General features: G+C 45.4%; 1 protein-coding gene across 11 annotated transcripts; it reads right to left on the bottom strand.

The window, feature by feature from the left end:
• Positions 1–27,941, bottom strand: TNKS1BP1 (tankyrase 1 binding protein 1). Of its 11 annotated transcripts, none has more exons than XM_083511445.1 (12): positions 27,730–27,941; positions 21,156–21,297; positions 19,342–20,107; positions 18,456–18,528; positions 15,784–17,232; positions 12,260–14,049; positions 7,390–7,795; positions 6,025–6,166; positions 5,298–5,431; positions 4,216–4,367; positions 2,205–2,280; positions 1–493 (listed from the first exon to the last, which is right to left on the bottom strand). In XM_083511445.1, the coding sequence occupies exons 1-11, from the start codon at positions 27,754–27,756 to the stop codon at positions 2,220–2,222; spliced, it is 5,142 nt and encodes a 1,713-aa protein (XP_083367571.1). In that variant the 5' UTR covers positions 27,757–27,941; the 3' UTR covers positions 1–493; positions 2,205–2,219. The 11 variants fall into 11 exon arrangements, with proteins under 11 accessions (XP_083367571.1, XP_083367570.1, XP_083367572.1 ...); XM_083511444.1 differs by having other exon boundaries at positions 7,390–7,798; positions 27,730–27,841; XM_083511446.1 differs by having other exon boundaries at positions 7,390–7,798; positions 18,456–18,525; positions 27,730–27,841.
• Between the last annotated feature and the right edge of the window lie 44 nt (positions 27,942–27,985).

The raw sequence follows: 27,985 nt of genomic DNA, 5'->3' as shown, positions 1-27,985 counted from the left end.
TGCCTCCTTAACCATAAAACCTTTATTTGTTTCAAGTGGCCAAAGGGGGGGAATTCCATTCTTCTTTTGTCTGAAATGCATTATATGGCAGCCGAGAAAGCAGAAGCCTCACCTCTTTGTCTTCCCTCCCTACCTTGGGGTGAAAGAAAAGGGGGCCAGCACAAAGCTCCTTGACTGGTTACAAAAAAAGAATAAAGATACTTTATAAAAATGTATGTGGTATAAGAAGGAGGGAAAAAAGGAGAAAACAGCCAGGACAGCGGCAGAGAGCATCTGACCGCCATATGCATGAGTGACTGAATGTGATACAAAGTGCATAAATGTGCCTTGTCCTCCCTCTCCCCTCCCCACCTCCCACCTCCCCCCACCCCACCCCAATCCCTCTAAGTTGTTAGGTGGGGATTCTGGCTCCAGACCCAACATGCTGCCTCCCACCCATGAACAGCTCACTGGAACTTCAGCTGTCAGGGGCCCAGTAGCAGGAGAGCAACACCTGCAACAAAAAGAAGAATATGACAGGAATTACAAAGCTTGGCAGGCTTATTTGCTATAGTGCAGGAATCCCACCTACAGACTTATGCATCACCGCCCAACTTTGGCTCATGGGCAAAACATGTTAAAGGCTTAGTCTCCCACACAAGCCTACACACCCTTTGGAGCAGCACGTTCAAATCAAGGTGACCTTTTATAACTGCATAGTTATTTAGTATGCCAAATTCCCTCTTCAGTTCTCTTTCTATTAGAATTCCCAAGGAACCAATCTTCCATTTCCCCAACCAAAATAAACGGGAAGTCATGTGCAGCATTGCCCACTAGGTGGCAAAAAGTTCCTAGAATAGCCTGCAAGTTGCAGACACAGGATGTTTCCCACCACATGCGGTTCCAGCTGCTGGAATGCTACTCTAGTTCCTGGAATAATAGTAGTCTGGTGCAGCAAAGACAGCCCAAAGAGTAACAAATGTATTATGGCCTAAACTTTTGTAGACTAGCATTCATTCTGTGCAATACAAAGTGCTATGACACGACCTGTACTTTTTGCATTTCATTTGCTTCTATCCTCATACACCCACACAGCCCAAAAGCGCACATATTGCGTGCATGCACCTACTTAGGACAATATGTCATGCATCTGACGAAATGGAGTCTAGTCTACAAACGTTTGAGCCTTGATAAACATGTAAGTCTTGAAGGTGACGGAAGACTGTTGTTTTTGCAACAATTCCCAGGTCAACCAGTGCAGCACTCACTGGGAATTGCCCTATACCAGTCATACTTCTTTAGCCTGGCAGCTAGTTTCCTCACCTACAATATGCACATACCATTTACACAGGAATCAAAGCACATGAATCATCCTGTGATGGTCTTGTCACTTTACATTAACTGCAATGAACCTCTGACAGATGGCAAATGTTTTAGGCTCCTCTACTGCAGCTGTCTGTGGGATTACAAACAGCTAGGCAAGAGCATGATTATCATGAACATGCATGATAATTCACCTATGTAGGATTCCAGAGTGCCAGTTACCACAATGCAAGCACAGGTAATCCACTAGTGCAGCCTTCTGGGCTCATGCAGTTCTACTAACTATAGCTTTGTCCTTATAGTACCAGGACTAACCCAGTATACATTACCAGAGTGGTAAATGGAAAGGTCAAAAAGGACAGGAGGATTCCCCAAGCTCCCTATCCCCACCCCACACAATCACAACAAAAATAAATGTGTACTGAAAAGCATTGTATTTGAAATCACACTTTTGTGCAAAAGCTAACACAAGCAGCCTGAAGCTGCTGAGTGCAATCGGGACAAGACTTCAGTGAGAGCTCACGGAAGAGAATTTGGGGTATAAGGATACTAGCAGGGAAGAGATTTAATGGCCACTCTTATAACTCTGTCCAACTGACATCCACTATGAAGAGTGCTTCAACTTCCAGGAGGCCTAAATGCCTCATCCTGTTCTCTCAGATGACAATTCATAGGCCTTAATGCTTGATGTACAACAGCCACAGACATTTTTCTGTAAGCATGCTTGACAAACTGCCAAGATTCCAACAAGCTTTTCTTGCAGCTGCAGAACCAAAATGGCCAGCTGTGCTGAATGTAGTGCACTTGGAAAGCAGTGATGATCCCACTTGCACAAATATTAGGGATCAGATGCCCATTTGGAAAGCTAGACTTAAGCCCTGCATCTGAGAAGAGAAACTTGCCTGAATGTTTTTATTTCAAGACTTCTTCTTTTTCAACTTCAGGACTTGCAGCCAATTGGGTGAGGATGTTTCTGACCTAGGGGAGTCAGGAAATGGTTAAAAGCAAAAGGTGGAACTACGATAGAAAAAAAATAATGGGTTACCCACATTCCAGAGGCAAAATGATGGACCTGGATGCTAAGAAATAGTTTGAATACCAACGCTCAGCATGCAGCCACACAGACATGCCACTGTATACAATTTTCCAACCCCTCCAACACTACACAGGCAAGGAGGCAGAGTGCAGAGAACAGGATCTAAGAGCCCTGCACCACTAATTTCACCCCCCCCATCTAATATGTCTCATGAGTTGTGGGCAGGAAGCCTGAAGGAGCAGGTAGCGCTGTGACCCATGGCAGAACTCAAAATCACAACACTAAGTAACAAAGTTTGCCCCAAAATTATATATTTATTATGTTTCTTATGTATTTCAGTTACTTCTACCTGCCTTTGCTCACAGAAGTGGACTAAGGCAGCTTACAACAAGACCACGACTACAGTCATAAAATACAAATCATAAATACAAACCAGTAAGACAACAGCTGAAAACAACAATTAAAACATCATGGAGAGAGGCCAGGTTAAGTGAGCACCTGCTGGAATAAGATGTTCTTCACTGCTTGCTGAAGGGCAAGCAATGAGGAAGTCAAGTGCATCTCCCTAGGCAGGCTGTTCCTTAATGTGGACACCACAACAGAGAAGGCTCTCTCTCTCTCTCTCTCTCTCTCTCTCTCTCTCTCTCTCTCTCACACACACACACACACACACACACACACACACACACACACCAGCCCGTTAGTTGTATCTCTAACAGCAAGTGAATATAGTAGGGGGCCTCTGTAGCGGAACAGCATTCCTGCGCAGGTTCTCATGGGAGAAGGCAATTCCAAAAGTAAGAGTACATCCAGTTTCAAACTTTTTGTAACATTAGTTTTTGAATGCTCAAAGAGGGAGCAGAAAACTGCAAAGTTTACTTTAAAAATGAGAATATCCCACAAGGTCATTTGCTGGGAACACATCACTGAACTCCAAAATCTGTTTTAGGACAATACTTTTATTAGGCCAACCAAAAATGTCACAAAACAGCAGACAAGCTTTCAAGTTGCCCAGAACTCTTTATCAGGCTGGATGTTCAAAAAGCAACAGTGGGGAGAGAGAGGAGGAGGGAAAGGCCATGAGTCTGCATCAGGTAAGAGTCTTAACGCAAAATGCCTTTGTCCCTTTCCCTCTAGCTGAACGCCAACCACTAAGAGGTCTTGACTAGTTGGCATGCCAGAGTCTCATTCGATGCCAGCACTAAAAAGACAAAACATTCCACCAACTAAGAATGACTATGCATTGTTCAGAGCAGAGAAGGGGGGGGGGTAGAACTTGTGGTCTTCCAGATGTGGATGGACTGCAACTCTCCTCAGCCCCAGCCAGCATGACCAGCAGTCAGGGACAATGGGAGTTTCAGTCTGATAACATACAGAGGACCATGACTTAAGAGGGACAAATGGTATACAGACACCTGTAACTGACCAACAATAGGCCAGCAAAGTCCATATGATTGAACAAATGCCCTCCATTCGGGATTCCAGCTGTTCCATTCCATTCTTCCCCATCCCTGGTTTTCCCTAGTCAAGGAACATTCTGTACTCATTAAGCACACTTAGTTCTCAATGGAATGTTTTTTGGGGAAGGAGGCATTCCCCTCAAAAAGGTTTCTTCCTTCAAAATTTTTTGTACTTCTGCAAACCTGGGGTGGTGCCTCTTGTGCATGGGTGGTGATGTTCTGACTACATAAGCAATGGTACTTGGAGAATTGAGAACACTGATAGTATATATGATCTTTATCCTAATTTCCTGTGTATTGTTGGCTGCTGCCTTTCTTCTGCTATAGTTGCCAGAAAGAGTTGCAGCACACTCATGTTCTGCAGCAAGCAGGATAACCACCACCGACATATGTTATTTTCCACCACCACACACCTACCCTGAGGATTTCTCTGGTTTGGGTGGCAGCACCAGAGGCTTCCCAGTGATGTTGGCAATCTTGCACGATTTAGAGCGCTGAACATGGGTTTCCTTGGCCTCACTTTGTGGATCCCCTTCCTCAGCAGAACGGTTTCGGCCACGCAACTTGGCCTAGGATTGAGTACAACAGATTTACAAAAGCAGGCATTTAGCAAAACACCTAACATTTGCTTAGAGTTGTCCTACTCCCTGATCTATCATTGGCAATTTTCTGTTTTTTCTCATAACTGCCCCCTGCACTTTCTTTACCATCAGGGGCTGCAGGTTAGATAGTAATCTCCTCTGACAAAGCAAAGACCTATCTCAAGTGTGTGCAAGCTTTTGGCTCCATGGGCCAGGATTGCCTTGCAAGCCAAATTGGACACAACTAGCCCTGTGGGCCAAAACAAGCCTTGCAAGGCCACCCATTTGTCAATCACCTCACTAAAACAGTGGGAAAAAATTGTTTTAGCAGGGCTTTCAATGCCAACACCTTTTTATAACAGGAGATTTGCATTGAACCTACTGCTAAAGCAAAGGTTTTTCGTCCTTTCATTTTAGCAGGGGTTTTAATGCATGCACTTCCCTTCCTTATCACAATGGGTTCACATTGAAACTCCTGCTAAAACAAATGTTTTTTCCACCATTTTAGTAGGATTTCAATGCAAACCCCTTCCTGAACCCCTGAAACCCCCGGCCGCCTATAGGCCAGAGGTTTATTAGCTAATTAGTCCAGCATCCTGGTTCCTCATAGTAGCTAACCAGATGCCTATCAAATATGAGTGCAATAGCATTCTACCATTGGTGATCCTCAGCAAATGATGTTCAGTGGCATGATGGAAGTAATGCTTATCCACCATGACTTGGAAGCATTGACTGTCTCATTCTCCATGAGTTTTTCTCCCCCCTCCTTTCATTCAGTACTTTGATTTCAGCTTGGAATTCTAACATTTAACATCCCACTATCTGATAGCAAAGGCCACTCAGTTTCTAAGAGCCAACCCATATTTGTTAACATTGTGTCATTCTTTATCCTGTCCCCAACCCCTTTCCAGGTACTACCTTCAATGCCGATGGGTTCAGCCCTGGGAAGAGAGGGACCTTTACCCCCTTTGACAGTGGAGATGTCCGTGACTTCCTGCTCCTTGGTTCCTCTGGGGCTTCTTCATCAGAGACCGCAGAAACTATTCGAGGCTCTAAACAGGGAAGAAAATGGCAATGCCATAATGCAGAAGAACCCATGCTGACACCATGTGACGCATTTTAATCCATGCAGGAGGAAAAGAATGACATAATCTAAAGTGCAGTGCCTAGAAAGCAGCAATGACAGGCAACATAGGACACTCCTGTTGGAAACCTTTGTCACACCAAGTCATGCTATACGTGGCACATCTGCTGAAGCCTATAACAAAGCCTAAGCACATGTAACTGAAGCAACCACATACTGCTGCCTTGGTTATCTCCTCTTCACTCTGTCAAATTCTAGACTGCAAGTTCTAGATAGAAACTTGCATTCTTGTACGTGTAGCATGATATAAACTACCTTAAGATGGCCTGACCCTAAGCAGTGCCTCTGTAGTGAACACTGCCTGGGAATCATATACAAGCTGCCTAGAGCTTTTTGTGAAGAAAGGCAAGAATGTAAGTTAACAAAATAAGCCACACACAAAATGACATAACCAAGTAAGACACAAAGAGATAACACATCCAAAACCGCTTCAGTAACAGATGTTGGGAATACACCAATGAAGGCTACATGCCAGGCCCAGGATGCAACGCTCCATGCTACCTGTGGAATCTCTGAACATCCAATTGTCTCCGTCATTCTCGGAAAGAGCCCCTCCAGACCGGGTGGCTGGTGCACGATGACCTCGCTTACGGCCCAAATTAACACGGTCACGATACACAGTGTTGTCAAGAACCTCTGTATCCTGAAAGCATACAGAAGAGGAGAACAAGGAGATCAGAGAAACACATTTCTCCCTCAATGAATGCACAGCAACACCCAGAGTGTCCCCATAGATCCTTCTCAGCTTCAGTTCCTCCAAGGAGCAGAAACTGAAGAGTACTTCATACTTTCCAGAGACATGCACAGCTTGCAGGACCACAGCTAGCAAAACATCCACATATTCCCACAAAGCCTGAGCTCAACCATTAACAACTTGTCCTTTCATTAAAAACTGTTAATATGTGTTTCTTCTATTTCCTGCCCCAAATACTCTTCTATGGTTGGCTCACCTTCTAAATTTTAGGTGAACGACTGACAGCTATGAGTAGAGGAAGGCAGGGAGAACTGCTTATGAATTTTTCCAACCAGATTGCACTGCATCAGGCTCCTTACATTGTCCTGGGATGTCACTCAAGTCTAAAGTGTGGGATGAGGCTGGTTACCAAAAGCCTGGACACACTAGCTCTGCCCATGTAGCACAACACAAGGGCATCACCAGGCTGGGTGGGAAGGCTTCTGGGCAGACTGGCATGGGTGGTTGGCTGAAACCTTTCCTACAAATGATTTACAGCTTGCATGAAAACCAAGGGACAAAAATAACTTTGGTTCAAGGTTGCCCAACTGAAATGGCAATATTAGAAAAAGGATTTAGATTTCTCTTCTCACTCTCTAGCCTTCCAGCTTATTTCTACTTCAGCAGCAAGACATAAGCTGTTTGTTGGAGGACTCATGACTCATGAGTCAACTTGTGAAGCCTGAAATATTATCTGGAGTCAGCTACCAAAATACAGCCAAAAAAGGCAAGGTTATGAGCTATTCTTTATACATAGAATCACAGAATTGTAGTTAGAAAGGACCATGAGGGTCATCTAGTCCAACCCCCTGCAATGCAACATCTTTTGCCCAACATGGGGCTCAAACCCATGACCCTGAGATAAACAGCCTCACGCTCTACTGACTTAGCAATCCCTCTCAATCCAGAAGCAATTATAGAAGATGACAAAACCCTTTGTAAAGCAGGTCTGAAATGGAGCATTTGCCTGAAAGAAAGCATTAGGAACCCATGTTTCTTTATCAGCTACGCATTTAAATGTAATGTAAAAGCCCCTCAAACCTTAGAATTGCTGTGCACGTATAAGCCCATATCCTGCAGAGAAGGCTCAGGGGTCAAGCAGGTACCTCAGAAACATCTTAAGTACTACTTACCTCTAAGAAGATGAAGTTCTCCCCTTCAGGAGCAATAGCTCCCTCTGAAGCAGGAGCCTTCTGTGATATGGGCTGTGCAGCTTGACTTCCATTTTGCTCTGGATGATTCAACACTCTCAGGTCCACGGGTAGCTGACTCCCATTTCCACTGTCTAACTGGCTGTCCCCACCATCTGCAGCAGACAAAGCTTTTCCATCCTCCTTTGCTGAGAAAGGCAGTCCTTCAGCCCTTTCAGCAAGAGCCCCCTGGTTATTACGCAAGCTGCGCAGTATCCTCTCTTCTTCTGAATGGCAGCTGTGGAAGGAGGCAGGTCTCTTCTGCTGGGCCACCTCTTTGACAGCACTATTGGAAACCATGTCTTCCTGCAGGCAGCTGGGGCTGGAGAGTCGCTCACTACGGAATTTTCTGCTTGGATGTCAGATAATGAACATTAGGGTAAGGTTCTTCTTAATTCTTATCAACAGGTCTCTCACTATCCTAGCAAAATTCCCCCTCCCCAACTCCAAGCATCTCCATATCTCCTAATCATCCCAAAGCCATTTTTCTCCTCACTGTACAAAAGAAATGACGGTATGTGAAGGTCAGGACTCGACAGCCAAAGCGAGAATGAATACCTTACAAACATGATGCAGGCCTAAGGAGGCATCAGAGATGGACAAACCCACAGCAGAGGATTCAAACCTACAATTGCCAATGGTCAAAGAGTACAAATACCTCAAAGAGAACTCAAATCATGCCCCTACACTTAAGCCACATGGTACAATCATCGTAGGGATATCCACTTCACAATGCAGGTGGAAGCTCATGCGATCCAAGGCAGCAACAGTTTGCATTAGAGAAGACAGGAGGAAAGATAAACCTGCACATTTCCCGACTGCCAAAATAAATACAGGCTATACTATATGGCCATTTCAAAAGGCTGGACTGTAATGAGGAGTGTGGAATATGTAACTGTAGCTACCCCACAGACTACAGATTCCTCAGGCCAAAGCCTGCCGTTATGACATGTCTGCCCAATTTACAACCCACAGCCTGCAAAAACCCTGGCTTGACAACCTCCTTGGTTTTACATTCCCTTAAGGGCAACTCTAAAAGAACAATCCTATGCATGCTTACTGAGAATTAAGTCCCATTCTGTTCAATGAGGCTTACTCTCACATAACACACATAGTCCTGGTTAGCATGTAATGGTAAACCATAGCCTAAAGTTACGGTTTACCATGACCCCATGTTTTTGGAGCATTTTCAAACAAACCATGAGTAAGAAATCGAGGTTTGTCTTTGGTTTGCCACTTGTGGTTTGTTTAGTGGGAAACAAACCATGAGTGTCGGTTTGCATGCAATGCTAAGCCAGCAATGATTTGCTTCTGAAAAAGGACAAACACAGAGGTCACAATCCGACCACCATGTACAAGTATACTGCTTGTTTAAGATAAGCTATAGTTCATTTCAGAGCATGGCTGTTACATGCAAACTGGACCATAGGATTATAGCCTTAATCAACTTCAGTGAGCTGCTAGGCACTGCTGCATTCTGTTCCCTCTGTGGCCTGAAGAATGTAAGTATGAAGAGGGGGAGTACCCAAGACACGACACATTAATTAATTTTCATTCAATTTACACTGGTTTGGATGGTGATACTTCCTGGTTTCTCATTTTGAGTTGCAGGGATTAGCAGAGAGATTCAATCACTCCATGCATGGCTTAAGGGTGTCAAGTGTACAAAATTACCCAATATACAAGAAAGCCTTTGTCTGGAAGTTACGCAGCAACCAAAACAGGCAGAGGCAGCTTCAAAACAAGAGTATGACTAGGCATGCACATGAGAAGGATTCCACATCAGAGAAAGGCAGCATGCTAGGCTTGGACTAGGGAGCCACAAGTTAATATCCATGCTCAGCCATGTTGTTCACTGGGTGACCTTGGCTGTACCCTCAATTCTCTCCATCCCCCATTTTAGCCAAATCAGAAGGCACATCATTTAGCTAAGAAGAGTCCTTGAGTGAAACCTGCACCTTTTAAAATGGCTGTGTGCATGGCATTGAAAGTCACACCTTGTTGTTCTCCTTGAATTCTCTCTACAGTTGCCAAGGCCATCTCTATAACTATCCATTTTCATTAGGTTACAAGGACGAGATGATGGCAATCAGTTATTTGAGATTAAAACTGACCCAATTATTCCTAATTTCTACAGATATATGGAGGGCACGATGAGAAGACTTCAGTTCTTTCCCCAGGCCTTTCAACATTTTCAACATGTTACAAATCAGTGCTTTTAACATTATTTTGTTTTGTTTTGATAAACTTGATGACAATGAGGCTTATGCTCAAGAGGAGTTTAGTATTTAGTCTGTTTGTTTGCTATGGTTCATTTTTGCTGCTGTACTTGATTAAATTTAATATATTTAATTTTCACTGTTGGCCACTTGGGGCTCCAGCATAATGGTGACTAATAAATAATAGTTTGCCCCTGTTTCATGGTTAGCTTAAAAAGTGCAGCACTGCAAACTATCTTTCTTGTCCCTTTTGCTTTCCATAATCACAATCCAATTTGATGACTTCGCATTTAAAAGAGCTCACAATCTGGAAGTCTTATTCCAAGCAGTGACATGAGTTCCTCAAATGCTAGAACAGAAAGATGCTGGTTATAACCCACAGAAAGTGATAGAAACATGGCAACAGCATTAGCTGTATAAAAAGAAAATCGTTTCAAGTTTAGGAAAGTGGGAGAAAGGCGACAGGGGTTTGTGCAGTCTGCTACTCCTACTCTGTTTTGCATTTCAAAGAAGCTGGACAGTCATCAAAATTGTTATTTCCCCAGTGAAAGCAATACAGGTATGGATCCAGATTTGAGTGCTGGGGGGGGGGGGAATTAGCTACCACTTCATTCCAGGAAGAGACCACAAGGGCCTGGTCCAACCCCTTCTGACCTACTTCTGTTATGGAACCTGTTCCTACCTCTGAAATAGTGTGCCACTTCCACATCAGCACAATCCTTAAGCCATACTTGCTGCTGGTCTCTCAAGTACCTAGTTGTGGAGAATGTATTGCCAAAAAAGAGGTGCTCAAAAGCACATGTTCAAAGGAGGGAGCAATGCCACCTCACATCCTGACAAAGCACTCCTACTCCAGTCTAGAGCAGTGTTTCACAACCAGGGGCCATATGCTGGGGCCCAGGATATTCCAAGGGGGCCACAGGAGAAAATTGCATAAATGAGGGACCACAGCAAGAGGCATGGGGGGCACAGAGGGAAGTGAATCATTTTTTAAAAAATACTAGTCAGCAAATCCAAGGCTGAAGAGAAACAAGTGATGACGAAGGGAGATGTTTACAGAATACAATATAGGAAAGAGAATTATAGATACTGTCACTCATTTTCACCCATAACAAAGAGGTTGTGACTTCAGAGCATACTGAATGAGAGTGCTAATTATGTGCATAAGACATGGGACCTGCTGGTACAGGATGTTGCTGAAGCAAGACAGCTAATTGAAAGCCAAACACTAGAAGCAATTCATAAAAGAATCAGTCCTCTTCTCATTCCTGCTGAACATGGCACCAACCCAAGACAAGACAGTGGAACTGATCATACGACAGCAAAGGTGACAGCTCTTGCAGAACAGCAGCTGTATCATTAGGCATTTGCCTGGTCAGCTAAGGAGAGTAAAAATATACCTCCAGGTAACCTGCTGCAGCCCCCCCCCCCCCGCCTGCCTGATTTCATTCTACAACAGCCACAGTACTCTACTGTGTTTCCACAGTTAGAAAAACAAAACAGTGCACATCATGGCTACTGGGTGTGCAGTTGCTGTCATGACCAGATGGAGGGTAGCAGTGGAGCATCACTGGATTTTCTCACAAAAGAAACAAGAGTTACACACTATGATGGTTGCTTCTAAACCTCAGGGCCATATTCAACTAATATGTTGAGCTAAAGTTCCATCACCACAAGTATTTTATTTGTTGGATGGAACCTTCTCCCTCTCTTCTTCCCTCTCCCACACCACCAAATGTGACCCATGCCATCCCCAAATCTGCTATGGAGAACTGGGGGGAAACCCATGGTAGATTTAGGGGCCACACACGGAGTGAGGGAAAGAAGTTCCATTGCCTGGGCAGTGTTTCTACACTGCAGCGCCGTAGAAGTTGCCTATCCTGGTTCCCACAAAGATTTCTGGCTTCAAGAGGTAGCTGTAAGGCCTACCTCAGCAGCTGTGCACCATAGACACAAAGTAATATGTGGTACTGGCTGTACTAACAATGGGTAACATGGAGGGATGAAAGGGAATGGTTGCAAACCGATTAAAAGTGTGCAACTGTGCTTTTGACTTCACAAAAGGAATTTACAAAAGGAAATCAATGCAAAAACAAAATCAGTACTTCAATTCCATTGTCCACTTGTATTCATTTAGCCTTCCACTTCCATTCTAACTTTCTTAAGAGACATGGGGCTGTGCCATCACTTGCTTCACTCACCAACACACACACACACACACAACCGTCTGACCCACATTAAGCTGCTCAAGGGGTCCCAACTGTTCCTCTATGACTCACTTGGGCAGGTCACCTGCTTCACTTTCCTTGTTGTCTGACACTGCTGAGGCTGAAATGGCACCACTGGTGTGAGGTGAATAGCAATAGATATGGCGGAAGCAGCAGCACAGCTGCTCAGAAAATGTCCTGGCAATTCCTCTGCAGATCGCCTGGGCAACCTACCCACCTGCCTTCATCTTCTCATCCTCCTCTAATACCACTGTGAAAGCTCTCATAGGTCTGTTGTCACACTGAAGTGCACCTGTTGGAGACCAAGTGAACTGAAGCATGAAAACATCTGAAGCTTTTTATAATACATTAGGATACAGCCTTTACCTTTCTCCAGAGACTCCAGCTGCTCTTGGATGCTCCATCTCATCACCATCCAAAGGTGTCGCTCCAAACTGATAGCTGCTGTCCTTATGCTTTATCCCAGTTGCGCCAGTCCAGTTCATCTGTATTAGATCTACTTCCTCAGCCCCATCCAAAGCCTTGGGCCTCAAATCAGACACTTCCATGATTTCAGTGCCAGATCTGTAGGCCAAATCTGCTTGTCCCACACCAGGTTCTCTGGTCTCCTCTGGATTCACAGTCCTTACATCTGATGAAGCAGACAAGGTTTCCAGACCCAAGGAAGGAAACCAATGAAGCTGCTTCTCTGTAGGTTTTTCAGATGCATCTGGGCTCCCAACTTTCAAGTCTTTTGAGAGATCCATGCCTCTGAGGCCAAGATCTTGAGTCCACTCAGGCTGCCCCTCTCCAACTCCTCTAGGTTCATCCATAGCAACTGCTACTATTAAGTCTCTAGACTGACCTACCAGGCTGCCAGCTGTCTCCTCCAAATCCACGGTCACACTTAGACTTGGTAACTCTATTGGACCAAAACTACCAGCTCGGTCCTTCCCTATAGCACCTAACTGGTTATTTTGTTTAGTTGCCGAGACATCAGTGTCTCTGACCCATTCTCTTGTGGCAATGGGGAAATCACTATCTTGTAGATCAGATTCCCTAAGGTTGTAATCATCAGCCCAGACTGGCTTCCGGGCACAGTACTCCAGATCACCAGCCTCAAATTCAGTGGTGCTGCTTCTGCTTGCAATACTGAGTTCTCTTTCCCAGCGTGTTTGATTATCATCATATTCACTGGCTCCATCTGGTTTTTCAGCACTGAACACACCATCATGGCTTTGGGGAATACCCATGACATATCTGCTGGGCCAATCAGACTGTTTGACACTCAGTTCAGACTCCTGACAGCTGCCGTCATCAAAGCCATATGTATTGGGTCGTAGTCGCTGTTGGATGCTAACCTGGGATTCTGGATGATTGGCACTATATTCACTAGGTTGCTCCACCTGGTTGGCATGGGACTCTGACTGCACTGGGCTAGCCCTGCTGTCAACATTGGAATCACTAGGCCAGCCTGACTGGCTGGCACTGGATGTGGCATCCTGAGAGCCAACATTGACAGCACTGTGATCACTGGGCCCCTCTAAATGCCTGGCCCTGAGCTCTGCATCCTGGTGGCTGTGAGTACCGTATTTGCTAAACGCATCTGATGATTTTGTGTTAACCTCCAATTCTGGACAGCTATCCTTTTCTTCACTGTATTTATTGGGCCAGTCAGTTCTTTCAGTAGCATCATGATAGGGGCTGCTCCAACCCATTTTCTCAGAAGCAGACCTGCTGCTCTCCTGATCATCTTCATTACTGCAGAGTCTGGGCCAGCCTGGTTTTCTCACATATGGCTCTCGGTCCTGACACTCAGCAGTGCTGATGCTATATGTGCTGCTCCAATCTGGCTCCTCAATCTTCTGGTCACCACAGCTGCTGCCATAGGCAGTGATCCAATCTTCTTGCCCTGGATTAGAACTGTCCTGCAATGGTGTTCCTCTGGTCCAGACTTTCTGGCTGGAACCAAATTCCATATCCTGCCTTTTGGCATCACTGTATGAGCTCAGCCACTCCTGTGGGCCAGTGCCAAATTCTCGATCCTGCTCTGTCTCACCAGGCCAAACTACCTTGCCAACACCAGCAGCCCAACCCATGCCAAAGGTAGCAGACCGGTCAACTTCTACAAAGCCAAACTCGCTGTGAAGATCCTTCCTTGACCATCCCAGAAGATCCTAATAAAGAAAGGGGAGGAAAATAAAGCAACATTAGAAAGGCATGGGACAGTGAGCCAAATTTAGTGGGGATCTGATCTAGTAAAGATGTCCCTTCTCCCAACAGTCCAATATGAGAAATACATTAAAGAGACAGAAACTGAAAATGTAAATTCACTAAGCCCTTCCTGTATTATTATTTTTTAACCAGTTTGAATATATTTCACTTAACATGCACAATTTAGGAAAGGGCCATTGCTGGGTAGCAGCACGTTTTGCATGTAAAAGTGCCAGGTTCAATCCCTGCCATCCACAGACTGGGCTGGTAAAGATCCCTGTCCAAAACATTGGAGAGCAGCTGGTCAGTGTAGACCATTATATCTTCAAAAATGTGCCAGATCTACTACCAGATCAACATGACTTAAGGTGGGCACAACAACTACATCACAACCTTATAAATATGTAGTAAAAAATTAAGATGCTTATGCCCAAAAGCATGTTTGAACTAAAAATGGGTCCCAGGTCTAAACTAGACATGAACTAGAGGGATCTATGGTCTTGGTTCAGTCTAAGGCAGATTCCTATGTTCCTAACACTGCAATCTTCCATTTAGAAAGTTCCTCCAAATGGAAAAATATATCAAACCCACATGTATGATTTTAGAGGAAAGTTTTCCTTTTATTCTCTGTCATCCATTGTAAAGGCCTTTGGCTATATACAATTAAAAAAAAATTGACCATACATAGAGTGATAAGCCTGCACTTGGTAATCATCCACTCATGTGTAGATGAAGCAAGTTACATGCATTTAGTATAGAAACAATTATTTACGTAAATGTGTATGGAGGGGGACCTGGTGGCAATTCTTTCTTTGGTCTTTCATGCTTGCTCAGTTTCCTACATAGAAGTGTTTTCTATGTAAGGAAATTATAGCTTGAAACGTGCCTGTTAAAAATTAATTTTCAAAAATAATTTGGAATTTTGGCAAGTTCCATATTGGTAGAATGCAAGGAAGATTAAAGAGGTACTTATATGGCCAGGAAAATAAACTAGTAGCCACTGGTACTGAATTGTTCACTGGCAAAGAACCCCCTTGCAAGCCTGATCAGACTGTGAGACTTTTGGGCTTTCAGAAGCACCCCCTATTATAACCACCTAATGAACAGTTTATTCTTGTTCGCTAGAGCACGTGAGCCTACCAAGGTATGCACATTAGTTTTGGTATACAACCCAGTACATTAAGTGATGTGCCTTGTAGCTACATAGCTATGGAGCCCTACCAAACTAAGAAGCACCAATTCATTCTTAGGCTGAGTCTGCTGGAGCTCAAGGCACAATTTCTTGGTGGCAAAGAGGGCCAACCAAACAGACAAAAGTAACTTTGATGTGTACGGGCAGGCTGGATTCAGGGAGGTGAGGGAAGCTGCTCCACCCAGGATGACTGGAGGATTACCCACGCAGCAGCACCTTTTGGCTCAGCCTCCTCATTTGCACGCTCTGCAGCCATCTAACCTGTTCAGCCACTTTTGCGGCTTACTTAAAAACCAAGACCCGCCCTTCCCAAAGACAAGTTCAGTCTCTGTTATTTAACTGGGCAGGAATGCACATTCACCTAGCCATGCTTGTGCCCATTTAATGCCTTCTTACAAGGTTCTAAAAGCACTAGAAATAGGAAGCTAGTAGAACTGTCTCCTTGCAACCCGTTTTGTGGTCTTCAGCCAACCACCCATCCCCACACTAAATACAGTTCCTTTACCTCCGGTCCTGTAGGGTCTTCTGACTTGGGCGTACTTCTCTTCTTTATGTCATCAGCACTAGGCGGAGGAGATGCCAGCAGTTCATCAAGCCAGTGTGAGCCTGGATCAGGGTCAGCCCTCCTTTCGGGGTCAGCAACCCCCAACTTGCCTTCACGTGCCAGACCTACAGCACCATCATCTTCTTGGCAGGAAGCAGCTGTCCGCACCTGGACATCTTCAGAGAATAAGATGCAAGGCTCTGCAGGAGGGGCAGCCTGCTCTACACTTGGCAACGGCTCCATTGCCCTTAAAGCCCCTTCCTCAGGGGTTGGGACAAAGGGTAATAAACCATCATGCTCCTCTTGACAACCAACCTCTGCTGCTGCTATAGGGCCCTTGAGCTTGGGGCTAATAGGCTCCCTCAGAGTTGAGGGACCTCCAGGTGCTGATATCTCAAGGGCTGAAGGGGACTCCAGCTGGTCCTCAGCCTTTCTCCTGATCCCTGGGGAACTCCTGGAATTGCTGTGGCAGAACAAGCTCCCATAAGCCTCAGTCTCCTCTCCTCTCTGGCCCTCTGAACCTCTTTCCTTATAAGACCCTTTGGGGCTGAGGCTCTCTCTATCCAATTCTGCCTCCAAGAGACCAGTATCATCAGCCTCCGCAATGGGAGACCTTGGAGGAGACCCTAGTCTCCTTCCACCAAACTCAAGAGCCCGGTTAGGGAACGACCACTCAAAGGACTGTGACAAGCTCCAGTTGGACTCTCCCCCTGCAGCCTGCTCTAAAGCTGGGTCCCCTCCTCTTGGCAAGACAGCCAAAGACCCTCCCAGCTCCTCCTTGTCCATTTTTTTACCCCGTGGTTGCAACACCCCTTCTGAGGCACGCCGTTGAACCAGTTGAGATAATTGGGGGTCTTTACCCTCCAATGGTAATGTTGGTGCTTGATTGTCGAGGGAATCCTTAACCCTGGAGAGTAAGGGGGAGGCTTGTGCATGAGAGGGAGAGCCAGGAGGTTTATCAGAACTAGCAAGGTACTCAGAAGGAGTGCTGGGGGAGCCAGGGGACTCCGACACTCCTCGGAGACCACAGGGGGGTGCCAGGCTGTGCTCAGCAGCAGGATGAGTCAAACTGGCAGATGGCCCAGCACATCTTGCAGAAAGGTCTCCAAGACCTGAAGACAAGGAGTGTCCTAGGAAACCACTGGGGGATCCTGGGGGGCAGGGATCAGATAGGGCAAGAGGGGAACCTGGAGCCTGGGCATGACCAAGGGAGACCTTAACAGGAGATCTGAGGGGTTCAGTAGGTGCATCAGGAGAGCCTGGGGGAAGCTGAGCTTTAGCACTTGGGACATCTGCTGGATAATGTGGGCTCTCTGGGGACTGGGCTGATTCAGCAGGGGCATCAGGGGACCCAGGAGTGACTCGAGAAGAAAGCTTCGTGAGGAGTTGATAGGTCTTGGGGAGAGAGACCTGGAGAGAAACAAGGGAAGAATGGGTTTTAAAAATATGATTCCTCCCTCCCTGGAACCTTCCCGAGCATCCTAATCTGTCCCCCTCCAGCCCCAAAGAATGCAGGATGTCTCCTCCAATCCTAACCTCTTCCCTCTTTTTCTAGACCTTAGAGATTGTCCTTCATGTCTTGGAAGTTCTGGTTTCACTACAAGACCCCACGAGACCCTCCCCAACAATATTTCTGCCCGAAGGAAGCCAGAAGGAAAGGAAATTCAAAGAATGGAGGAAGGGGAAAAGAGAGGCTGAAGAAATCGTTCAAAGTGTTGCAGTAACAAGGCTGTATGCCCCACCCCAGGACCTTGCCTCCTCTCCAACTAGGCCTTCAGAAAAGTGAAGAACTAAGCTAAGTAGATCACACAATAGGCTGATGACCTTCCTTCCCTCCTCCTCCTCCTCCTCTGGGAGAGGCAAAAGGAGTTAATCATTACCATCACCCATCCCTGAACAAGCAGCAAGAGGTTATAGTGCTTTCACTGCTAGATTATTTGGCCACAGGCCCAGCTGCTGGGATCTGCTTCATACATACCTTGTAGGTCACCAAATTGTATTCACTGAGTCACAGCTGCTCCCTTCCCTCCAGCTAAGGGCCTGGTATTCTGCATTAGGTTTCCACACTTTGCCTGGGCTAGGCTCAGGCTAGCTAGCTAGCCTAGGCCAGAGTTTGCTCTCTAAAGAGCTGAAGGGTCACAGATCCATTTTTCTCATTTATTTTCTAACTCTTCCAAAAGCATAAGGCAGTATTGGGACTGTTAGTGGAAGCACTATGTGCTATACCAAATGCCAAGATTATGCTCTGGATTTTTCAAAACTGTACCATGCAAGGTAGAAAAATGAAGACTTCCTCAGAGTCGATGCCACCATGTCTTGCACATGAGGTTAGGGGCTGAATCTTTCAAACTGCAGGCACCTACGTAAGCCAGCCCATGGGATTTTGACAAGGACATACCCAGTTACTGAAAAGCAACAAATATGGCCTGGGAAACCCCATAGCAGTGCAAGATAGTGCATTGTTTGCTTGGGCTACCAATCTCTTCTTGAAGAGAAGCATTAGTAGAGAAAGGAGACACGCACCCTACAGAGAGGGAGCCCGGAAGGAGAGAGGTGGCAGATACCCCTGAGACAGAGGAGAGCCAGGAAGGAGAGAGCCCAGCGGAGGAATTGCCGTGCTGCAGATAACTCACGCCAGGAGGAGACAGTAGACTGCTATATCCAGGTTGGCCTCCATCACAGCTCATGCTAGGTTGACTGGAGCTGCTGAGAGAAAGATTGCATCACCATCAGGAAACAAGCCTGATTACTGATGGAAAAAAGTGTATTTCTAAGGCAGGGATGGAAAACCTGTGACCCTCCAGATGTTGCTGGACTACAAATCCTATAATATCCAACCATTAGCCATGTTAGCTAGCTGGAAGTCCAACAACATCTGAAGATCCAGTTTCCCCAAAGCCTGCTCAACAGAATTGTGTGCTACTTTTGTCACAAAAGGGTTTTCTGCCTAACACTAGGTATCACACAACGAACAGGAGATGGGGAACCCCAATTATCATCTAATCCAACCCCCACAATGTAGAAATGCTCCAAGCATCATCAGAGTTCTTCTAAAAGCAGTTACCTGTGCCTGATCAACTGCTCACCTACAAATAAATCCCAAGAGTTGCTACCACTCATGACATCATCGTAGGATTTAAGATTACTGAGATTTCACAGAAACTATAGTTGGGAGAAGCATGCCCAATTCTAGCCATTGAATTCAAGTTGTGATTAATTCAATGGTATTTATTGCCATGTATGTAATGCCCAGGAATGTAGCCTTCAGTTGTGCCAACCCTCAGTTTTCATTCTTAAATCACAGGAATAATTTACCTCTGCTAGAGCCAAATGTGAAAGAACAAAGAAAGAACTGCCAGCAGGTCACCTTCTAGACACACTTACTGTATTACTTTCATTTTCCTAGCACTGTTCTATAGTTGCTGACCTGCATCCCATCTCAGTCCTTGACAGAGGGCACTCTGTGATGTATTGCAAAGCTGATCATCTAAGATTATGTGGAATGAATCTGAACCTCACCTGTCCTTAGAGAGTAAGTCTAAGTTTCTCTCCGTTGCTCTTGCTGGTAGCTCAGATTCAGGCAGATGCTGACCATTTGAGCTTGTGATTTCCTCCTTGTTCCTTGACAATATGCTGTCCTCAACTTCACAAGAGGCTCTGCAAGCAGGACCCTCCGACTCTGTTTCACCCCCTTCTCCACTGGAACATCTCCGGAATGCAGCATAACCCTTAGGCCCCAGGTGGACAGCTGTGCTACCATCCTGGCTGAAGAAGGAGCGTACCAGCCGAGGCCTGTCAGGGCTGCTTGCCCCTTCTTTGTTGGGCTTCTCCATCTTGGCCAAAATCTCTTCCACTGTGGTCCCAGGAAAACGCTCTGGTTTGGCTGCTACTGGCACCGGTATTACTTTGAAGGGAACAGCACCCTTACGAACACTGGAGGACTCTCCACACTCCTCTCCGGATGCTCCCTCCACAGCACTTGGTTTATTTGCAGGCCCAGTTCCTTCTCCATCTCCAGCTGGTTTGGCTGTGGTGGAAAATGGATACAAAACCTCCTTTCCATTGGTAGCTTCTCTTGGAGAGGTCTTTAGACCAAAAGAAAGACGCTTAACAGCATTGCCGGCCCCACCACTATATGGCTTGGGCCCAGCCAACAAGTTGATCTTTTCAGCAGAGGGCACCTCAGAGAGAGCCTGACGCTGTCCAGGAACAGGCTTCACTGGCATGGCTGGCTTTGGCAACACACAGGGCTTGGGTTTCACGGGTGGCTTTGGACGGGCATCCCCTGAGGAAAAAAGGATGTGGGGGAAAGATGCATTTTATACAGAGCTCAACCAGAACACGGGGCAACTAAATTACCGTATTTTTTGCACCATAACACTCACTTTTTTCCTCCTAAAAAGTAAGGGGAAATGTCTGTGCGTGTTATGGAGGGAATGCCTACTGGTGGCATGCCTACGGATTTTCCTCCTCTAAAAACTACGTGCGTGTTATGGTCGGGTGCGTGTTATAGAGCGAAAAATACGGTATATGGATCAAAATGATAATCCATTGCCTAAGTACACAAAAAATAAAAATAAAATGAGCTCTACTAATAATCCTTGCTAAATTTCCAAACTATTTTGCAGGAAACCGAGAAGCCACTAAAACTGCATGCAGCTTTGGACACAGGTCAGGCTAGAGGATCTTCTAGTCCATTAAACCAGAAATAGTGGTAATAAAGATTACCAACAGAAGCCATGAAAATGTTTTTGGAATGCATTTAAATTGCAAATGGTAGTATTCAGAGTAGACCCACTGAAAGCAATAGCTTTACTAAGTTAGCTCTATTACTTTCAATAGCTCTGCTCTGAATATAACTTAGTTGCATACCACCCGTTGTTCTCAGGTCAGGCAGTGGGATCAGAGCCTTTACGTGATTAGCAGAACCATGTGGTGCAACTTTTAGGGATGACACCACTTCAATTATAGGTGCAGGGCTGCCTCCTGGGTCAAAGAGGAATCCCCCATGCACACAGAAAACAAGCATGTCAGGAAAAAAGGTTCAAGGTTAGCCTTCTCCTGGACACAATAGCTTCCATGTTTTGTTTTTCACACATTCAAATATGTTGTCCCCTACTTTCAGAATGAAGAGCTACAATCCCTCAAGAGCTGCATTAAGTGATTCTTCTGCTTGCTATTTGACTCCATTCTTCATTCTCTGGTGCACCACCACCCAACATAAACAGAAAAATTTAAATACCTAGCAACTTGGCACGCTATCTCCCATATTTAGCTCTCTCAAACAATCAACTCAGTTCTGCTGAGCTGAAGGCTCACAATGCAAGGCATACCTATCTCCGGACTGCTTGCTAGTTGTTTGGGTCCTCTCCGGCCATTAGCAGCAGTACAGGGAAATGGGGAGCACAGCGACTGAGGATTAGAGTCCATCACATCACCGGGCTGGGACTCTGAACTCAGCATAAATGTCAGCCCCTAGGATACAGGAAAAGGAGTTTAGGCAGTCTGCAAAACTTGTAAAGCTAGCAAAGACCTTCAATGCAACATCAGACCATAGATGCTTCCTCCAAGAATGCAAGTTTTCCAATATCCTCCTTTGTTCCTTTGAGAGGAATTTCTCTCTCTCTCTCTCTCTCTCTCTCTCTCTCTCTCTCTCTCTCTCACACACACACACACACACACACACACACACACACAGAATGTATCATGTTATGCCACTCCCAGGGCAGGCTGGAACAAGGGTGAAGGAAGCAAGTCTCCCACAAATATCCAGGCCATGAGTCATGCTAAAGGATGGGAATCTCAAACTTATAAAACTTTGGCTTTCTAGCTGACTTGCTCCACTCTCCACAGGGCCACCCCTGCTCCACCTTTCTGCCACGCCCTGTCCTTCCCAGCCAACTCGCTATCACTCCTTCCCTGCCTTTCTCTTGCCAGGTCCAGTCACTTTGCCAGAACATTTGGCTGCTTTTCCAGTCAGAATCTCCTTTTCTCTTCCCAAGTCCCTTTCTGCTCCCACCCCTTCACAGCAAAGCCGAGTTTCTGCTCAACCCAATCCCAGCTGTATACACTCCCAACCCGGATATACTGAGCAGGGAGCAAACATCTGGAGTACTTCCCCCTCCCACCCCCCTCCAGATTTCTCAATCGTTTGGCACAGCCCCTGGAATTCAATGAGGTAAAGCTGGGGCCTGCTCCTGTCACTACGGCAACGGCCTCCCGCTAGATTTCAGGAGAGGGCCAAACCCTAGCTAAAAAAGAAAAGCAAAGCCAGCATCTTGGTTACAAGGAGTGTGTGCCTCAAGAGATTGTTCTAACAGAACTGATCCCCATAATGAGGTAGGAGGAGGGGGCTACCAGTAACTCCCCCCTCCCTCAGTATGACAGAAAGAGCTGGAACAACAGGCATACAGCTGAATTTAAGGCATAGCCACAAGATTGTAAACAGCCCCCTCCTCAGCCTCCATCTATACATTATGCCAAAATAGGACCATCATGCCTCTCCTTCCAAAGCGAGGGTGATTTAAAGGCACAGTGCCTCAGATGAGGGAAGGCAGATCAGCCGCCTCTGCTCTTTCTGCTTAGGCCCCTCCTTTGACTAGTTTAATCTTGATTTATAAAAGATGTTTTTAACATCATTTTTCAGCCCTAACAAGGTCCCCTGAGGCAGTTTACATAAAAGAACATGCCAAACAAAACCTGAAAACGTAAAAGGAACAGAGCTAAAAGCTTCAATCATATACTGTAAACCATTAAAAGCCATGCAGAATAAGAATGTTTCCCCTGCCAGTCGAAATGTCGTCAGAATGGGACTAGTCTCTCTACAGACAGGCTGCTGCCACAAAAAGGCCCTGTCTCATTTCTACAAAGATACAGCGCCTTAGTCCCATCCCCTACTTCTAGCCTGGTAGCACCTAAGCCCAACATTTGCAAAGCCCCAGACCTTATTTTTGCCTAAGCTACTTGTTCATATAACCTCTCTCCCCTCATATTCATTTGCCTTAACTTAAATCTTTATTGCAACTTTGCACACCCCTGTGTCTGAGGTACCATTCTGTTTATCCTACTCAGCAAGAACTTCCTGAGTGAACTATTGCTTCTGAATACAGAATCCCCTGCAAGGGGGAAAGAGTTTCATTTAGTGGAGAAGATAGCTGAAGGAGAGCCGATGAAACCTGAGTGGACATTGAAAACCAGCAACACATTAAGGTACCCAGAACCCCATCCAAAATCTATTAAGGCAGTGAATACCTGACACACAATAAAATACGCAAGACAAGATGAGACTCTCTCCAAATTCAGAACTAGTATAACTAAATAAAGGTAGAATAAAAAAAGGCAGAGAAACAGTCCAATCCTATTTCCTCAGCTCTCTTACTTTTCTTCATAGATGATGTATGGTTTTCAACCTGTCAGGCAAAGAGGCTCCTGAAACAGACAAGTCCTTTCTACAAAATACAAGGAAGTACACAAACTATATTTCATCAAGCAGTTAAAACTGCCAAACATGTTGTTTTCTTATCTACACAAACATTATTTTTATGTGGGAAAATGAATGCATGGTCATTTTGCCATGGGTACATATAAAGAAACATGTGTCAGATTAGATGGTATATGCTTGTTCCTGTACTAAAGAAACAACAATGTCAATGCAGGAAAATCATCAAGAGTAAAGCAGCCTTCAAAGAGGAAGTGCCTTGGTAAAACACATATGCATACACACAATAAGCTAGTAAACAAAAACCAAAAAGAAAGATAAGCGAGGGTGGTTACTTTTGGCTTCTAAAGTGGGGGGGGGGAGGAATATTAAGAAAAAACTGTTTTATATTTAGACACTGACTGACAACCCATCCTATATACATGTCTACTCAGAAGCAACTCCTAGAGTTGAATGGGGCTCACTCTCAGATAAGCAGGTATAAGATTACAGCCTCAGTCTTGAAATGGAAGTTATCACAGTACAATTTCTATTTTCCCAAGAGTGTATCTCATGTTATGAGAGACTCCTGAGGAGAGAATTCTTTCACACTTGATCAAAAAAATTAACTTGCAAGACCCATAAGATAAAGTGACATTCAATTTATGATCTTTTCAGATAGTTGCAAAATCTAGTTTCAGCGCCTGGACTTTCTACTCAGCCAGATGGGCAGGGTATAAATAATAAATTTATTATTATTATTATTACTACTACTAACAGAAAGGGGCATATATACCCAAATGGTACTTTCTGCCCCAGCTGCAACAAAACGTATCTTTCCCACATGGGTCTCCACAGCCACAGTAGGCGATGCAACCTTCCAACAACTTGACCTCACCCCCAGAGGCACACTCCTCCATTGTCTCCTGAGACACACGGATGCCAACCAGACTTTAACTTTAATAGTGATGCATTATTAAAGACAATCCATAATTGTTTCAAGAAAGGAACAGAGAGATCAGAATTAGAAACCGCTTAGGAAGAAGGAAGCACATAATATTACAGCTGAGCTTTGGGCTACCGTGATGAAACAGAGATATGCAGAAAGGCAATTCTTAAAGATCAAGAGTGAGGCAATAGAAGGCAGAGAAGACAGGCAAGTTCACAGTGTAAAGAATAGAAAGGAATATCTAAAGCAAAATAGTTGTTTTTGTCATGTATATAGTTGCACCTCCACAACCCTATGACATAGGATGAAGAAGGCACAGACTTCTAAGTGAGTACAACTTGCAACAGAATCCACTCCTGCTGGAACCCAGAGATTTTCAACTGGAATGCCACAGGAAGGAAACCACTCAGAAAGACTATAATAAGGATTTGGTTAAGGTAAAACCAGGGGATGAACAAACAGCAGATACGACGTGGGAGAAAAATGCACCAATAGGTGTAGGTGAAAAGAAGAAAGTACAAAAGCTGAGCCAAGAAAGTAGAACTGAGAAAATACCTAAAGGCGATGGCTTGATATCTACAGAGGCTCTTCTTGTGAAGCAATTATACCTCCAAGACATTATACAAAACTTCTCCAGCAGAAGGTATATGAAGAAGAGGAAACTATACAACTCACACCATGGCTGCAATGTTCAAAACTCCCATTGTTCTAGGTGCATTTTGCGACAGGGAATTTCATTAGGGAGAGCAGTTTCTGAGTTCTGGGTGCAGTACTGTGCCTAAGATTTCAGATTAAAACTGCAGAGTGGAAGGAAAGGAGGACCTTTTTCTGCCTCCCCACTTCCAGCTCCTCTCTGAAGACTGGAGAAGAGACCCTCTTAAGAATATTAGGGGGGTGGGCAGGGGAAAGACTAGACCATGTGAAAAATGAACATAATATTTTAGCTGCAGTTCATTCATTTTCAGCTTTGTATTCTTGTTATAAAAAAGTGTGCCTAGACATTCCGTTGTTGCACCATAACCTAGGTTTAAGGTGCCATTTAGCTCCTAACTTTCATATCTCAGTTTCTAACACTGCATGGCTGGACTACGCATCAATGACTACTCTCCCAACATACTATGAATTCAAATCAAGTTGGGCTATAACTTTGTTCCTCTAGAACTGTGCATCATGAACAAAAGAGTCTCTAATGCCACAGGTGGGTTTAGATCTGGAACCTCAATAAGATTCTTCTCTACATTAGCCCCTCTACCCAATAAAAATACAAGTTGCTTACTTATTTGTTCTTTAGAATCCAGACAGAAAGTCTCCCAAAACGGCTGCATTCCCATTCCCAGCCCATGCCAGGATCATACTACTTTCTTAAAATGCTGGTTTGTAGTCATTTTTAAAGCTTCAACAACTTCAACTGTAAGCACAAATGTTTCATGTTTCAGTTGAAGTAGCACTATTTCCTCATATGGATAACCAGATTCCCAGCACTGATGCAATAGGACTGCGGAGGTGAAGATGGTAAAGCCTTTGAATTGCATTTACAAGAAGGTGAAACTTGGCAACAACAACAAAAATCAGTTAAACTGCTTTCTTCCGCCATAGAACATCAGAAACAATGGTGTCAAGGGAGCTCTTATGGGAAAAGAGCTAAGCAAGTAAAGGTATCTAAGAAGCAATGGTAGGTGCTCTAGTGGGGGGGGGGTGGAGAGTAATATGGGTGCAACTTTCCCCACCCGCTCTATCTTCTGAAGGTGCTGCATTGTGCCGGGACTACCTATTATGCAATTAGCACTGAATCAGACTACTACTTGCACAGCTTTTCATCAGCACTTGCATTCTGATAGTTTGCAGTCAAAGGAATGAATAAGTAAAAAGACAGCACACACTTACTACAATGTAATTCAAGGGATCCCAGCTGCCATAGTGATCTACTAAATGCATCCAGACAAATCCCTTGCCATCTTTGGGCTATTGTTTCCCATGCCACCCTGCCTTTTCAGCCTGTAAGACCCTTGCAAGCAATCATTGTCTGCCACTTTGTCTGCACAGTCCACATATGAAGGGGACATTAATCTCAGCATGTCCATAGAATGCACACATACCATGTTAATAAAAAATAATGGATAAGAAACAGTCACAGAAGGATAATAAAAAGGAGGATCTTCCTCAAGGAGCAGCGGTAGGAAAGAACGGCACCAGCAACAGATATATTTAGGTAAACTTGGCCCTTTGTGAAACAAAACTGGCTTATTACAATGCACAGATTATGAATTTATTCTAAAAATGCATTGCTCCCTATTTCCAAACAGAGAAGATCAAAGAAAGAATCCTAAATAGAAACCAGGGCAGATAGGAAAGAGGTTATCACAGCAATTGGAAAGGGGGCCACTAGATTAGTAGTTAATGGGCTAAGAAACTCATAATTCTATTAGGGGGAAGAATTGTGCAGAAATACAGGAAACAGAAGGCATGTGGGAGAATGTTGACACGTGATTAAAGTACAAGAGAGGGGTGGATTTCTCCCAACAGAGAATAAGTTTCACTGTAAACAATAAGCAACAACCAACATTCACAAATGGCAGAATTTTAAAAGCCAGTTTAGACAGTCCTCATAGCCCAGTTCAGACCACTATTTTCACAAGCAACAAGGAAATATCATGAAAGAAGATGGGAGCTCAGCAAGCATGAGGCAGTGTCTTGTGGTGCAGAAATGGGTACAAGGAGAGGTCACAGGGTGTACTTCAGGTTCATAAAGCCTGTGTGCAGTAACTGGTTTTCAGCAAGATTTAAAGGGAGCTAAGTATTTCTAAGTTGGGTGTTCTTGGAATCACAGCCAAGAAAGGGAGGGAGTGGTGAGAGGCAGAACTGCGGGAAACTCCAGCCAAAAGGGGGTGGAGAGCAGCTTCAGGACGCATTAAGCAGAAAGCATACAAAGAAGGCGAGCAGGGGTGCCAGTTAGCAGAAGCGAGGAAGCAGGGAGACGGCCCGAGGGCAGTTACCCCTGGCCAGTGTAAAGGACAGCCCCGCTTACAGCAGAGAAGGCATACAAGCTACCTTTAGGAGCATATGGGCATACCATATGGTCCTAATTGGCCTTCCCTCTACGACCAATCCGCCATCCCCGCTCCTTAGACCATCCTGCAGTCGGGTCTCCAGGCCAGGCCTTCCACAATCCCTGCAGCAGCGAAGGGGCTACAAAGAACAATTGCTGCCCCGGCCACCATGACTCGCCTCGACTCAATCCCAGGCAAGGGGCTGAGCCGAAGACGACCCACCCGCACACGGATCCACAGCTCCCCCGATCTACCGATTTGGGGGCGAGGGGGGCACTTGGCCCTCCTCCCCCTAAGCTCTTTTCCCCAGGGCCCTCCGACGCCAGCCTCCTTATCCTCGCGGTCCGTTCCCTTCGCACGCCTCCCCCCGCACGCATCTCTCCCCCCCCCCACCAGCGACCCCCAGGAGGATCTCCTGCCAGCCCCACCTCGGGATGTGGACGAAAATGCACAGCCCTCCCCGCTGGCGGGGGCTTCTGCGTAGGCTCCCTTACCAAGCTCGGCGATCTACGGCCCGACATAGGCGCAGCAGATCTTCGCACTGTGCATATTCATGACGTTCGAATCAAGGCCAGGCTCGCCCCGCCCACTCGATGCATATTCATGAGGCATGCAAATACAGAGCCACCCACCCCCACGTGTCACATTCCCGAGACTTGCAGGGACTCCAACGAGGCTGGGCCTGCAAGGAAGCTTCGGCTTACACATTTTATGAGAACCTCGCTGCCTCCGCCTTTTTAAGGGGAAAAA

This window comes from Podarcis liolepis (assembly GCF_965112155.1).
Source record: "Podarcis liolepis genome assembly, chromosome: 1".
In the NCBI taxonomy this organism is placed as follows: domain Eukaryota; kingdom Metazoa; phylum Chordata; class Lepidosauria; order Squamata; family Lacertidae; genus Podarcis; species Podarcis liolepis.
Note: the sequence above shows the minus strand (reverse complement) of the source record. Positions and strands in the feature narration are given on the sequence as shown.